This window comes from Papaver somniferum, unplaced genomic scaffold, assembly GCF_003573695.1.
Source record: "Papaver somniferum cultivar HN1 unplaced genomic scaffold, ASM357369v1 unplaced-scaffold_154, whole genome shotgun sequence".
Classification (NCBI taxonomy): domain Eukaryota; kingdom Viridiplantae; phylum Streptophyta; class Magnoliopsida; order Ranunculales; family Papaveraceae; genus Papaver; species Papaver somniferum.
The window spans coordinates 5,285,204-5,298,952 of NW_020624820.1; the positions used below are offsets into that span (position 1 = coordinate 5,285,204).

At 36.9% G+C, this 13,749-nt stretch overlaps 1 protein-coding gene across 1 annotated transcript; it reads right to left on the reverse strand.

Annotated features, from left to right (window-relative positions):
* Positions 1 to 5,438: 5,438 nt before the first annotated feature.
* LOC113336844 lies at positions 5,439 to 7,753 on the reverse strand. The gene is made up of 2 exons (XM_026582527.1): positions 7,009 to 7,753; positions 5,439 to 6,868 (listed from the first exon to the last, which is right to left on the reverse strand). Exons 1-2 carry the CDS (start codon positions 7,038 to 7,040, stop codon positions 6,229 to 6,231), a joined length of 672 nt encoding a protein of 223 aa, XP_026438312.1. The 5' UTR covers positions 7,041 to 7,753; the 3' UTR covers positions 5,439 to 6,228.
* Between the last annotated feature and the right edge of the window lie 5,996 nt (positions 7,754 to 13,749).

Sequence of the window (13,749 nt, forward strand, 5' to 3'; positions counted from 1 at the left end):
TCTATCGGGATTTCTTTGAGCTGTGAAATATATAAGAGTTATAGAGAAGTGAGAGAAGGGGGGATCAAAAGGTTTGGGGTCGAGCAGAGACCAGAGAGAGGCTAGAGGAGCGAAGAACGGGAGCTGCAGGAAGGAGGAGTTCTGCTCTTGCTGCTACCATTAAAGAGCACGAAGAACACGAAGAACAGACTCCATAAGACAGTCGTTTATCAAAAGTGACAACGACTTGCAACTGAGGGTCTTAAAACAACAGCGTCAACAGCAGCAGTGAGGTATCGTTATTTACAGCAGTGGTGTTTTATCGTTCTTCTCTGGACGCTTAAAGAGGGTCGTAGTTTCACTGTATTATATTTTTCACTCTTTTAATCATATTTTGAGCATTAAATATTTATTTTTAGAACATGATTATTATGAGTAGCTAAACCCCATTACTGGGATGATGGAGGAAACCATTCTTTATGCATGAGTAATTCTATTTAATTCTTTTATGACTATTTGCACTATTATGAGTTGTTTTATGATTTTTCTTGATTATTTGTGATTTTATTTGATGATGTATGCTTAGTCTACGAACTCTTGATGCATCATGCTTATGATTTACATCTAATACTTTACAAAATCTATTTTTGGCAAAGAAAAGAGTCGATATTTGTTATCATTATAAGCTATAATTGTCTAGAATTAATAGTTGATTCGCATGAGTATAAGAATTGGTGGAATCCTGAGTCCTAGTATCTCTTGATCCTGTGACATATATTGTATATATTTTTATTGTTTTTAAATCTTTACAAGTCCGAGCAACGAATTCTTATTTACCGCAATCGAAATACTACAACAGGTCAGATGATCGTAGTTGTCTGTCTTGATGGTTACATAGATATATCAATTTTTAATTATTTCATATAATTTGCTAACGCTGTAAAACATTCATCACATTTTTTATCTCACAGAGAAGATGAAGAAACTAGAGAAGTATATGGTTTTTTAAAATGGGTGAGACAGGGAAGGTAGGAGAATGTTTGTGGTAGTAAAACTAATGAAGGTGGTGATAGTGCTGATGAAAGAAAAGTGCCAACAGGATACTGATTGCGGAGAAAAAGAGGAAAGAGATAATGGTGAATTCATTTGATTAGATTTGAATTCGGGTTATTCAATAATTCATCTGATTTGGTTTCATGAATTGTTGATCTTGATTCAATTGATATTTTATGGTTTGGGGATTATGAAAAAGTTTTAACCTGTGATTTGGGGATCTTGATTATATAGTGAAACGGTTGTAAGGTAGGGTTGATTGTTGAAAGATTACACGAAATGGTTGAACATGCAATGATGAATCGATTGTAAGATTGGGTTGCTTGTGGAAAAAATTGCAGGAAATGATTGAACATGAAGTGAAAGATTGTGAGATTGGATTGTGGAAGTGTTTCAAAAGTAAAACTTCTATAGAATAATAGGCTTGGGACCACCCTAATCCTATTATTTTAAAGAAATATTATATAATCGATAATTTAATAATTGATTATTTTATAAATATATTAATTTAACGAATAATTCCTATTTTTTTTTTAATTTTTATCATTATGGTTTGACACAAAATACCTAGGATGTGCAACCATTGACTAATTTGATAGAAATTTCTAGATAATGAATTATTGGAAATTGTAGAAACATTAATATTATACTACATTCAATGTATTCACAAACCCTAACTTAATATAAATAGCATTTAGCATACAATTTACATATAAATTTGATATGTATGAATTTATTTTATATATATAGTTTTTGGGACATAATAATGTTTAAGATAAATTTTTGGAATTATAATATTATCAAATTTATTATTTTAGTTTGAAGGACCCGAGTCGGGACCAGAAAATTCTATTATTTTATCGAGAGTATTATATTAAAAAAAGGTTTACTGTAATTTACAAATTTAGACACAAAGAAAAATATAATGGTTTGATGCAAAACCAGATGTGATAACCTTTGCCGGTGTCTTGGCTGCTTGTAGTCACACAGGTCTTTTTAGATGTCTTGTCTTGGATGCAAACGTCTACGGATTTCATAATTTTCACCCTAGTATAGAACATTATGGTTGTATGATAGATATGTTAGGTCGGGAAGGTAAAATTACCGAAGCTGAGGAGTTAATAGAAGAAATGACCATGAAACCAGATTGTTTTGTGCTGCGAGGTATTCTTGGTCCAAAATACTCCATAAGATAAACTTGATCCAAAATCCAAAATATGGTTTTTTCTCGATCCAAACTTTGATTAGTCTTTAATTATTTTCAGAAATCCATCGATTTTAATCTCTGGTTTCATCCTCTATCTCTGGACATTGAAGATGAAGATTCGTTGAAGATGAAGATCCATTTGGTTTAGTTAGTAACACTAGGACATTGTTAGGGTCATTTTAGTCGATCAATGATGGTCATGTGACCCAAACTCTAATTAAAAAAAATGGTGACTTAAAGTCAAATTATCCCTTATTATTATTATTTATTTATTTTTGGCACCGCATAGGCTTTTCTTATTATTATTATTATTATTTTATTTTTTTTAAAAGAAAAATTTATTAATAAAAAAGAGTCATTACACATCATCAGATAGATCGGTGACAGGTAGCCGAGCAACTAATTGGGCTCCTATACCTTTCTGAATAACAATACCAAGTCTATGGAAAAGAAAATTACCAAATTTATAGTTCGCATCCTGGCTAAGAAGGCAATTACGTAATCTCTTCAAGAAAGTTATAAGTTCGTCACCAAGTTCACCCAATGTAGAGAATGCCAGGACATTAAACCCATATCAATGTGCCGAACAAATATCCAAGTATTTATTACGTTTACGAGCAACCGCTGCGGAAATAGTTCGTCCAGGTGTATAGTTGGAAGAGCAAGCAGTTGTGAAGGGTGAAACACCCGTGACGTCCATGCACACAAAGGCTTTTATTATTATTATTATTATTATTATTATTATTTTATTTTATTTTTTCAAAAAAGGCGTCGCAAAGGCTTTTATTAACAAAAGAATCAAATACAAGGTACAATGTCAATGGAGGGCAACCTAGCTACAAGTTGAGCCCCTACACCCCTTTGAATTGAAATACCTAATATATAAAAAACAGAATTACCTATTTTGTAATTGAGGTCGTAATTAGCTAACAATTTTTCAACCTCTTCAAAAGAAACACCATGTCTTCACTAAGTTCGCCTAAAGTGGAGAAAGCAAGAACGCCAAAACCATACCCATGAGTACACACCTTATCCAAATACTTCGCCCTCTTGCGTGAAATAGCATTAAAAATGGCGATACCCGAAACAAAAGTCCGACCATTAATACCGGCAAAAGGTGAAACACCCGGAACATCAAAAAAAAAAAATCTTGTCCATTAACCCAATTATATACAAGAATATCGGAGGGCTTCAAATCCTTGCCATTATCCGAAGAGAGTCCAAAATTGACCTCCTTTCTAGCTGCAACTCCAGCATTTATAATAATAATAATAGTAATAATAATAATAATTTTGATTTATAATAATAAAGAAGAATAAGTTCATTACACAGGATGTGTTGGGAGCCTAGCAACAAGCTGAGCACCAACTCCCTTTTAATGAAGAAAGACTTTATTATTATTATTATTATTATGGAAAAGTACCTCTGAAGGCTTTTATTGAAAATAGGGAAAAGAGTAATATTACATGAAAAGTGTTGGTAACCTAGCTACAAGCTGAGAACCAACACCCTTTTGAATAACAATACCTAATCGATGAAAAAGAAAACTGCCAGTGCCACAATTTGCATCATTGTGAGATAGACAGTTTTTTAACCTCTTTACAAAAGCCACCGTGTCCTCACTTAGTTCACCTAATGTAGTGAAAGCGAGAATATGAAAGCCATATCCATGAGACTCACACTTCTCTAAATATTTGTTGCGTTTACGGAGGATCGCCTTAGAGATAGCTTGGCCCGAGGTGAAAGAACGAATTTCCCCAGTGAAGGGAGAAACGCATGTGACATCGAAGCATGTATCTCTGCCGCTTTCCCAGTTGTGTACTAATAAGTCAGCAGGCCTCAAAGCAGCATTCTCATCTGAAAGAAAACCTAAGGCTGCTTCTTTACGCGCTGCGACACCGACTTTGATACATATATCCATAAAAATGTCACGTACCAGATCGTGTCGGAATTTGAGTCCAACGTCGCTAGCACAATGTAAGGCATGGTCTCCAAATATGTCCATCTCCTTATTATTATTATTATTAAATTATTGAAAATAAACATAAGTTCTATTACATTGAGTTGGTTGGTAGCCGAGCCACAAGCTGGGCACCAACACTTTTCTGGATTGCCATGCCTATTCTATGAAATAAAAATCTATTGTTGCCACAATCAGCGTCCCTGTTTGCAAGACAGTCCTAGAGTCGCTTCAAGAAACTCATTGTGTCATCTCCAAATTCGCCTAAGGTGGTGAAAGCGAGAACGCCGAAGCCATACCCATGGGATTCACAATTAGCTAGGTACTTGTTGCGTTTTAGAAGAACCGCTTTGTCAATAGCCTGACCTGGAACGAACGAGCGTATGTCACCTGTGAAGGGCGAGACTCCGGTGACATCAAGGTATGTATCCTTCCCGTTTTTCCAATTGTAAACCAACAAGTCAGCAGGAAGTAAGGTATTATTCTCAGCAGAACTAAGGCCAAGTGATACTTCCTTTCTGGCTGATACCCCAACACGAAAGCAAATATCCACATAGATATCTCGCACCACATCATGCCTGAATTTGAGTCCAACTTCGCTTGCGCAATGTAATGCATGGTCTCCATATATGTCCATGTCTCTATTACAGCTAGTGCAGCGACTACCAACAGGGAAGAGCGGAACGCCCAGGCGGTAACTAAGAACACAACGGAATTGTCTTGGGCCAAGAGTTTGGTTTAGCCCACTGATTGGAATCGCAAGCAAGTAATCTTGGGCGTGCTTCAGTATATTGCTTTGCCACAACACATTATCCCGTGCAGTCAGACTATACTCATTAGGCAGCTGCTTCTTCACAGCGTCGAAGTATATTACTGCCAGTGAATGCATAAAATGCATGGGAAGAGGGTAAGTACTGTCGAAACTAAGTGAGGAAGGGGAGGCACCACAAACCTGGTTGAACTGTTGAACAACGTACTGGCATGTGGGGCTTGGTCCGTCTGGGGGAATATTGTTCAAAATAATTCGTTGGAGGACAAGTAACAATAATGAGACGTATCTGACATAGTGTAGATGCCTAGGCCGCCGTCTCGGATTGGAAGAGTGGCCAGGCGAAACTGTAAAGGGCCAAAGCCAGCACCATCGACAGTCACTAAAAGTCGCATGTATTAAAACAGGTGATCGTCGTGGTGTGTTTTGGCTTGCTCCAAGGCTAACGGATTCGTTGTACGCATCGTGAAATATAACTTAGACACGCCAGAACAGTTGCGCAACAAAAGGAGTTCGCATTGGGGATCTTTAAGCCTCTTAAAATTTTCCATTAGTCGAAGTGTCTTGTCCACTCTTTGCATGACCATTTCTTTGCAAAACTGGAGGTTAGAACTAATTGACCTTCCTAGTAATTTGACCCCCAACGGGGGTCTGCTGATGTTATGAGGAAACACGTCTTCGCTAAGGCTTCTCGGATCCGTCAGCGGCCAATATACTTCAGTTTTTCTGACGTTCAGATGGATACCTCTAGAGATTCCTTCTATTTGGATGATGCGTAAGGCATTTGGAGACTTCCATGGTATCGGCAATGATGGTTTCGTCGTCCAAATACCAGGCTTGCAATTCTAGGATACATTGAGAAGCAATCTCCTTCGCGATGGGGTGTAGTGTGAGTGCGAAAAGTAGGGGACCAAGTGGGTCGCCCTGTTGCACCCCTTGGGCTGAGGAAAGAATGACTTCATTGTAGTATAGCCTAGCTGGATGTGCGTAGCAGAATTCAACCCAGTATGAAATCGCAGGGAATCGTGTACGGACTTCCCTAATTAGTGCAGTTCTGTCAACCATATTAAAGGCGTTGGAGAAGTCGACGAGTAGCATCGAGATACCACTCACATTACCTTTCAGTTCCATGAGCCTGTTAACTGAGTGAACTATGATCTCACCACCACATGGCACTCCAAACCCAAATTGAAAGTCACCGAGGTACGCTGCCATTTCTCTTCCAACGCTTGTGGCCGCCAGCTTAGACGCTAAACGTCTTCAAATTGTGCCTACTGCGATAGGACGCAGACCACCACCTGGTTTCTGCAGCGATGTGAGTGGAGCACTCGCAATGTATTCGCCAAGAGCAGAGGGGCAACGACCAGCCAGCCAAAGGTTAACCACCTTGGTTAAAGAGGAAAGTAGTTCATCTGCGACAGCATTGGCTGCACCACTCATTGCGTCTAGGAGGTGTTGAGCTCTCAAGCCGTCTCTCCCACATGATGTTCCCTTGGGGAAGCTCTTTATAGCCTTTAAAACAGTTTTCGAGTCAACTGTGATTGCATTGCAGGGAATGGGCTCAGCAGGAATGGAAGGTGGAGGTGCGGAAGGGTGCTTTTGCATCAATTCAAGCAAAGTAGCGTCGTCACAGGGAGCAATACCATTATAGGAGAGGACTCTAATGGCGGCAGTATAATGTCCATATGACATCTTCTTTTTGCAGGCGTCTATGTTTGCACAATCCTGTGATTTCTTCTTGTTCGGCTTACTCACCTTTGTGCGTTTTGGCTGAGCTAACAGTGTGTTAATCAATGTCAGGAAGCCATTGGATTCCTTCCAGTCAAGCAAAGCTTGGTTAATAGAGGAAACTTGCAACTTTTTCTTGTTCCCTGATCGTTCTTCGGAGGAGCTTTTGGGGCTGTACCGATTAAGAGTGCATATGAGGAGTAGTAATAGTTTTATCCAGGAAGACATCTCCCTGGGGTTAAGAATAATAGCATCTAAACAGGCTTTGATGGTTCTTGAGAATTGAAACCGGCAGGGTGGAGGAATACTTACGATAGTGGTGAATTGCCGTTGAAAAGCTTCATTTGACAAGTCTACGGAAATAGATAATGAAGTATTATCTACGGTGCTGGAGGATGGTGTATCAGTGACAACTGCTGGAGATTTGACAATGTTGGAAATCAGAAAATCGACATGCCTGCCATTAGATGGCCCTGGAATAACTATATTGTTGTGTGTGCATGATTTCTTCCATGCATGCAGGATCATGCAACGACTGCAGAGCCAACAACGCAGTTGTTGTAATACACACTCCCAAAATGTGTAGATGTTCCTGTCGGTGCTCAATCTGTCTCTACACTGTTGCTTAGCCATTTCAGAAGAAAAGTGACGATCATTGAGATGCCTCTGGAAAGAACTACGGACATATCCTCTGCCATTAACTCCGTCTGTACATTCATCAAAACTACGGAAAGGGCAATGAATACGATCACCCTGGCAAGGCGATGATTGCGTTAGAGGGCCGTTGCAGGAAGGTGCAGGCGAGATGGGAGATGCAGTAGGGTTTCCAGATGAAGAACGGACTCTTCAAGGCCTAGGCATGGTAGTAAATACAAGTAACCGTCGAACCAGTACCAAGATTGTAGAGATCGGCAGGCGAAAATGGCATCGTTCGAAAGATCGTAACAAGGGATTGGAAAGAGGAGGATTAGAATAAAAACCATGAAGAAATTCTTGAGATTTTGCCCGGAAGAGAATTCAGGCTTTCTGTCGCCTGGATATCGCCTGGACTTTCTCTCTCTTCACCCCTTATTATTATTATTATTATTAAATTATTGAAAATAAACATAAGTTCTATTACACTTAGTTGGTTGGTATCCGAGCCACAAGCTGGGAACCAACATCTTTCTGGATTGCCATGCCTTTTCTATGAAATAAAAATATTAAAATTATTTTACAAGTAGTTAGTTGGCAGCCTAGCGATAATCTGGGCTCCAATTCCTCTCTGAATAATAATACCTAGTCTATGGAAGAGTAAACTTCCAACTTTGTAGTTCACACCGTGACTAGCAAGGCGGTTACTCTACCTCTTTAGCAAAACAATAAAGTCACCACTCAACTCTCCTATAGTAGTGAAAGCCAAGACACCGAAACCACAACCATTACTAGTGCACTTGTCAAGATATTTATTATTTTTGCGTGTGACAGCAGTGGTAATGTCTTGTCCAGGGGTGAACATCTGAGTACGTTCACTAGTGAAACTAATTGGAAACATAACAAGCTAAGCTCCAACGACATACTACTACATTAATTGAACAGGTTGCTGTGCTAGCCTACCAGCGAGCCTCATAGGTAACCTAGCCAAAGGAGCCGAAGTGGATGGGGGCTGAGATTGTGTCACAAGGGGGGCACACTAACTCTACCTTCCATGTTAATTTCTACAATATTACGTAAGACTATTATTATTATTATTATTATTATATAAAACAACAGCCACCAGAGGGCCATAAAAATAAAAAATAAAAACAAGAAGTTTTTTTTTTATATGTCGGAGGAGGGTAGCCGAGCAACAAGCTGGGAACCAACTCCCTTTTGAATAATAAGATTAAGAATTAAGATTTTACCCAAGATTGTATCGATGGTGCACAGCAACATGGTAATACCATGTGGGATAACATATTTCTGAGATATCAAAAGCAAACCATGAACATCAATGATCGTGATGCAACTGGGTTAGCAGAACGCTTCGTTGTAATCAATAAGGAAGTCACCTCTTATGTTTCATTGATAATGCAAGCCAAGAGAGGCCCGGAGAGTGGTCTTGTGGATGGTGATGTTTAAAGACAGGTTCATACAAAATGACAATGTAAATATGGAAAAGTTTTGCATTCGAAGGTTATTATCATATTTTGAAGGTGTTGAACAAATATAATCCAGATGTGTTAGCAGCTAATCAATAAGTACCTGAAAGGTCACCATATATTTCTTCTCCCTCAACACCAAATTCTTCACCATTTTCACCATCTCCATCAAATTCTTCACCAGATACCCCAAGAAATCCAAGTGTCAACTTAATTCTAAATAATGATGGTAAGAGAAAATTACTAGAGAGAAACAATACAATATTGGCTAGAAAATTAGCTCAAGAAGGAGGAAGTTTTGACAGATAACATGGTAGAATTTATGCAACATAATAAGACCGTCGAGAAGCAAAGAGCGGTTGACAGGAAATTTAAAAACAGGAAAACTAAAAAAAGTCTCTTTCCACAAGGAAAATTTTTGAATGACTATGACAAGCATCATATTATTCAATCTAACCTCCAGCAATATGTGTGGCAAATCGAATTTAACAGGCTTCAAGCACAAAATAAACATCAAGCTGGATTTAGTAACAACCAACTTGGTGATGATGATGAGGATGATGAGTTCGATGAAGTAGTACCTCTAGATAATTCATGTATTAATTTTAGTTTTAATTTGAAATTTTGATGTTAAATGTTTTTGTCCTTTATTTAATATTAATTTGAAATGAAAAATTGCTTAATTTGAAATAAACATCCTACTTAATAACAAGTTTAACTCATTAACTTAATATTGAATAAACAAACTACAAACAAACTGATAACTAAATGTTTAAACTGATACACAAAATAAAACTTAATAATTACGCTCACCGACTTTTCCATACTCTGCCCAAAGATTAGCTCTCAGATCTTCTTTTGATCGGTCATACAGATTGTGGTTCTGAATGTAATTAGTCATTTGCCCATAATTTCTTGTAGGTATGCCTCTTTGTGGCCGAATCTCAGAGATCAAACCTTCATCTTTATAGTTAGTCCACTCCTTGTCACGACGGATTTCATGAATTACCATGTTATGTAGAATTATTCAAGTGAGCGTAATCTTGTGCATTTCACGAGGACTTAAACCACGATATTGCCTATAAATGATAGCGAACTTCCTATTCAAAATACCAAAAGCACGTTACACATCCTTCCTCAATGTCATTTGGCGTTCATTAAAATGACGGTATGAATTACCTAATGCGTCGATAGGGGGATGACGGTAATATTAAACCAAGATTAACTATTTTGGATAAATACCATCGGCAAGATAATACCCATGAGTGTATTGATTGTGAAACGGAATTCGGGATAAATTCCATACTTAAGATCTTCAAACAAAGGTGACTTGTGCAAAACATTAATATGATTTTGTGAACCCGAAAGACCAAATAAGACGAGGCGTATCCAAAAATCATAAGAAGCGGCAACTTCAAGGATAACGTTTGGTTTCGGGTAATGGCCCATTTATTTACCGTCCCAGTAAATAGGGCATCCCTTCCATACCTAATGCATGCAATCAAGACTACCTAGCATTCTTGGGAATCCCCTTTCCTGATTTTCTTTAATATTTGTCTAACATCTTCCTCGGTTGGTTTTCGTAAATACATTGGACCAAAATGATTAATTATTACTTCGCAAAAAAATGAAAGATAAGTGAATGAAGTTGTTTTGCCCATACGAAGGTACTCATTGTTTGCATTTGCTTGTTTTCCATAACCTAGAATCCTTAGAGCCGAAGGCTTTTTGTTCAGGACTATGACCTCTAATATTTAGTTTATCAAACTGACAGTTAAATTGAGGTTCTACTCGACAAAGCTCATCAATAATCTTTTACACCGGGTGTCGAGGCATGCGAAATAGACGTTGGAAATCTTGATCAGAGTACACACAATTGGAAAGAAAATAGTCTTGCATCAGCTTCTGATGATAAAATTTCCTCCCTTGATACGTATATCTTTTTGAGAATACTTATTTTGACTATAAAACTCTAGGTATTTGGCATGAATGTACAAGCATCAGAGTGTCGATTAGTTGTTTATCTTCAACTTCCTCATCATCAAGTTGTTGCAACCTCCGTTGATGTATTTCTTGTTGTAATCTAAACCGATTCATAATAACATTCCTCTCTTCTTTGGATCTCTCCATTGATAATTATGAAATTTTAATTTGAAAATACAGATAGAATAATATATGAAATATATGTAGAATTAAGTGTGAGTAATTTGAAGAAGTACAAAGGTGTACATACAGGAACCAGAGTGGAAATATCGTTAGAAAATAGTCGTTGATCGATATTCACCATATTATCAGCGACATTAAGTAAATCGCGCGATGGGGTCTACGACGCTAGCGATATTTGTAATATCGCCGGAAGTTTCGATAATAACCCTATTGCTCAATGGTTTTATCATAGTAGCGCAGTTCATTTGCCATGCCACCTGGTATGTCAAACATTGTTTTTAACCTTGTGCGTATAAATAGGCCTAAGAAGAAGAAAGTTATAATTTTTTCTTTAACATGGGCTAAAAATATTGTAGGCTATAATTATAGGAATCATATTTCGAGGCATACAAAGTTATTACCCTAACTATTGTAGGATGATAAGGGTTTCCCAAAGCTAGTTAAATTACCAAGATACCCTTAATTAATTTTAATTATTTACTTTTCAAAAAAAATTCTTAGTTATGCTTTAATTACATGTTTTTCCTTCTCTTTTCTCTAAATCAATTGAATGGTAACTCGACTTTAATTTTCATCGTTTCGACTAAAGTTAAAGGTTCTAATCAGCAAAAAAGAAACTAGGCTCAGTCGATAATTTATCAGCCGAAGCTAGGTCTAGGTTAAGTAGATAAAGAAAACATTAAAAAAAAACTTTAAACACGCTTTGAAAACTTGTGATAAACAATTTAAAACTAATAATAAGTATCGAAAAATAATTAAAAGTAATAACTATAGATATATAAATAATGAAGGTAATAATGTGATTATTAAAATATAATAGATAAGGTGTTATTTGTTGTTACCACCTAGTAACCTTATTTTGTTAATATTATGCACGCCACAAAAATTTTGGTATTGCCTCAAAATAGTATTCATTTGCATAATTATACATGGGCTAAACAAAATTTTCAAAAATTACACATTAAAAATTATTGGGCCAAAATTGGACGGGCTCTATCCAGGTTTAGCTCCTTACTAATTAAGTTCATCCCTGCCCTTTAGATACCAAGACGTTTTCTGCTAATCGTGGAAGATGCCTTAGATTGAGCATATTTAGAAGCCTAGAAGCCTATAAGGAAATATGATTACTTGCATCTTTGACAGTCGTCTCTAAATCCAAGGTTGACGCATTATATATTGGTTCATTATATTAGTTGGTTAAGGAATCTAGCTTTTGATGTTATCTATTATCTTCATCCTGCTTTGATTTCTCAACCTTTTATGTGATTGACAAATTTCTTAATTCTTTCTTTCATAGTTATCAAACCTGTAATTTGACACCTCCTGCCAATTTCACTTATAAAAATCCCAATATTTCATCCACTTTCATTCGTACCCATCTTTGTTCTTTACACTTTTTTCTTTTCTTCATCTTTATGGCTAGACCTTTTATGAATAATATTACCCAGCAAATGGATGATGTTTCTATCAGTGAAGAACCCATTAGAAGGAGGGTAGTTATGCACTCTAATACTGCTATCTTAACTAGAATCAGAGAGTGGAGATTAGTTTGGCAGGTAAACTATATGCTCCCGGTATTATGATTTGGCAAGATGCAAAAAGAGCTGCCAAATTCATCTGGCCTCATCTTTGAAGACATAATCAATGGTTGGTTCAGGTACGCTGTCTTGAGCCTACCATCTTTGTTATAAAATTTCAAAAAACAGATGACAAAGATTTTATTTTTTTTGGAGGAGCATCGAATTTTGACGACCATTTAATTATCTTGAAAGAATGGAATCATACCATGGATTATCACTTGTTCGATTTCTCAGTTTCTCCTTATTGGCTAGAATATAAATATCCTTTGCCTGAATTTACTTATGCTGATATACTATGAATACTTGGTAATATTGTTGGTGAGGTATGAGTTGTTGAACTTGATGGTGTTAATACTCCAACTTCATCGAAATATAGAGTCCCAGTTTCAGTCAATGTCAATACCCCTCTAATAACAGGTGTTACTGCTGCAAATGTTGTTGGAGTTACTAGATGGATTGGTTTCTTTTATGAAAAACAACCTTATCGTCTTTATCCTAATTGTAAGGTTTCTAATCATGAGGAAATTGATTGTGCTGGCATGATTCACATGAGACATGAAATTGAAGAAATAGTCAGAGGCTTTGGTTTTGTTGAACCTATTTTTCCACCTCAGAGAAATCCTCTTCAAGAAGCTAAATTATTTCTACAGCATGGTACTCAATGTAGATCAAGATTGAGGATGCCTAATACTCAAGAGCAGCCAACACCTTTTGATGGTATGCGTCTTTCTATCTTTTCAGCAACAGACTCTGACACTAGTGCTTCGTCTTCACATAATAATCAGTTTCGATCTTCTTCAACTGTTACTTGTGACGGTGCTAGTACGAGTGGTACTAAAAAGAGATATCAAAGAGATCCTACTTTGGTTATTACTTTTGAGCCTGAAACAACTTATGAAGATGACAATAATGCAATTGATACTACTGTCTCTGTTTTCAATTTTGTTTTCTTTTTTGTAACTTTTTTGTTTTACAAAATATGCGGATCTTTTCTTGGAATTGTCAGGGTATATGAAACCCCCATACTAGAGATTATCTTCGATTTTTTTTTAACAATAGTGACCCTGATATTTTTTTCTTGTGTGAAACTAAAGCTCAGACTAGTAACATGAGATTGTACCTTACTCAGACTAGGTATCCTAACTTTTGGTTAGATCCATCAATAGGACTTTCTGGTGGTATTGCTT

Coding starts and splice junctions, on each gene's coding strand:
- LOC113336844 (XM_026582527.1), bottom strand. CDS start 7,040: ATGAAGCTTTTCAACGGCAATTCACCACTATC. Junction 6,869..7,008: donor AACGGCAATTCACCACTATC/GTAAGTATTCCT, acceptor TAATCGGTACAG/CCCCAAAAGCTCCTCCGAAG.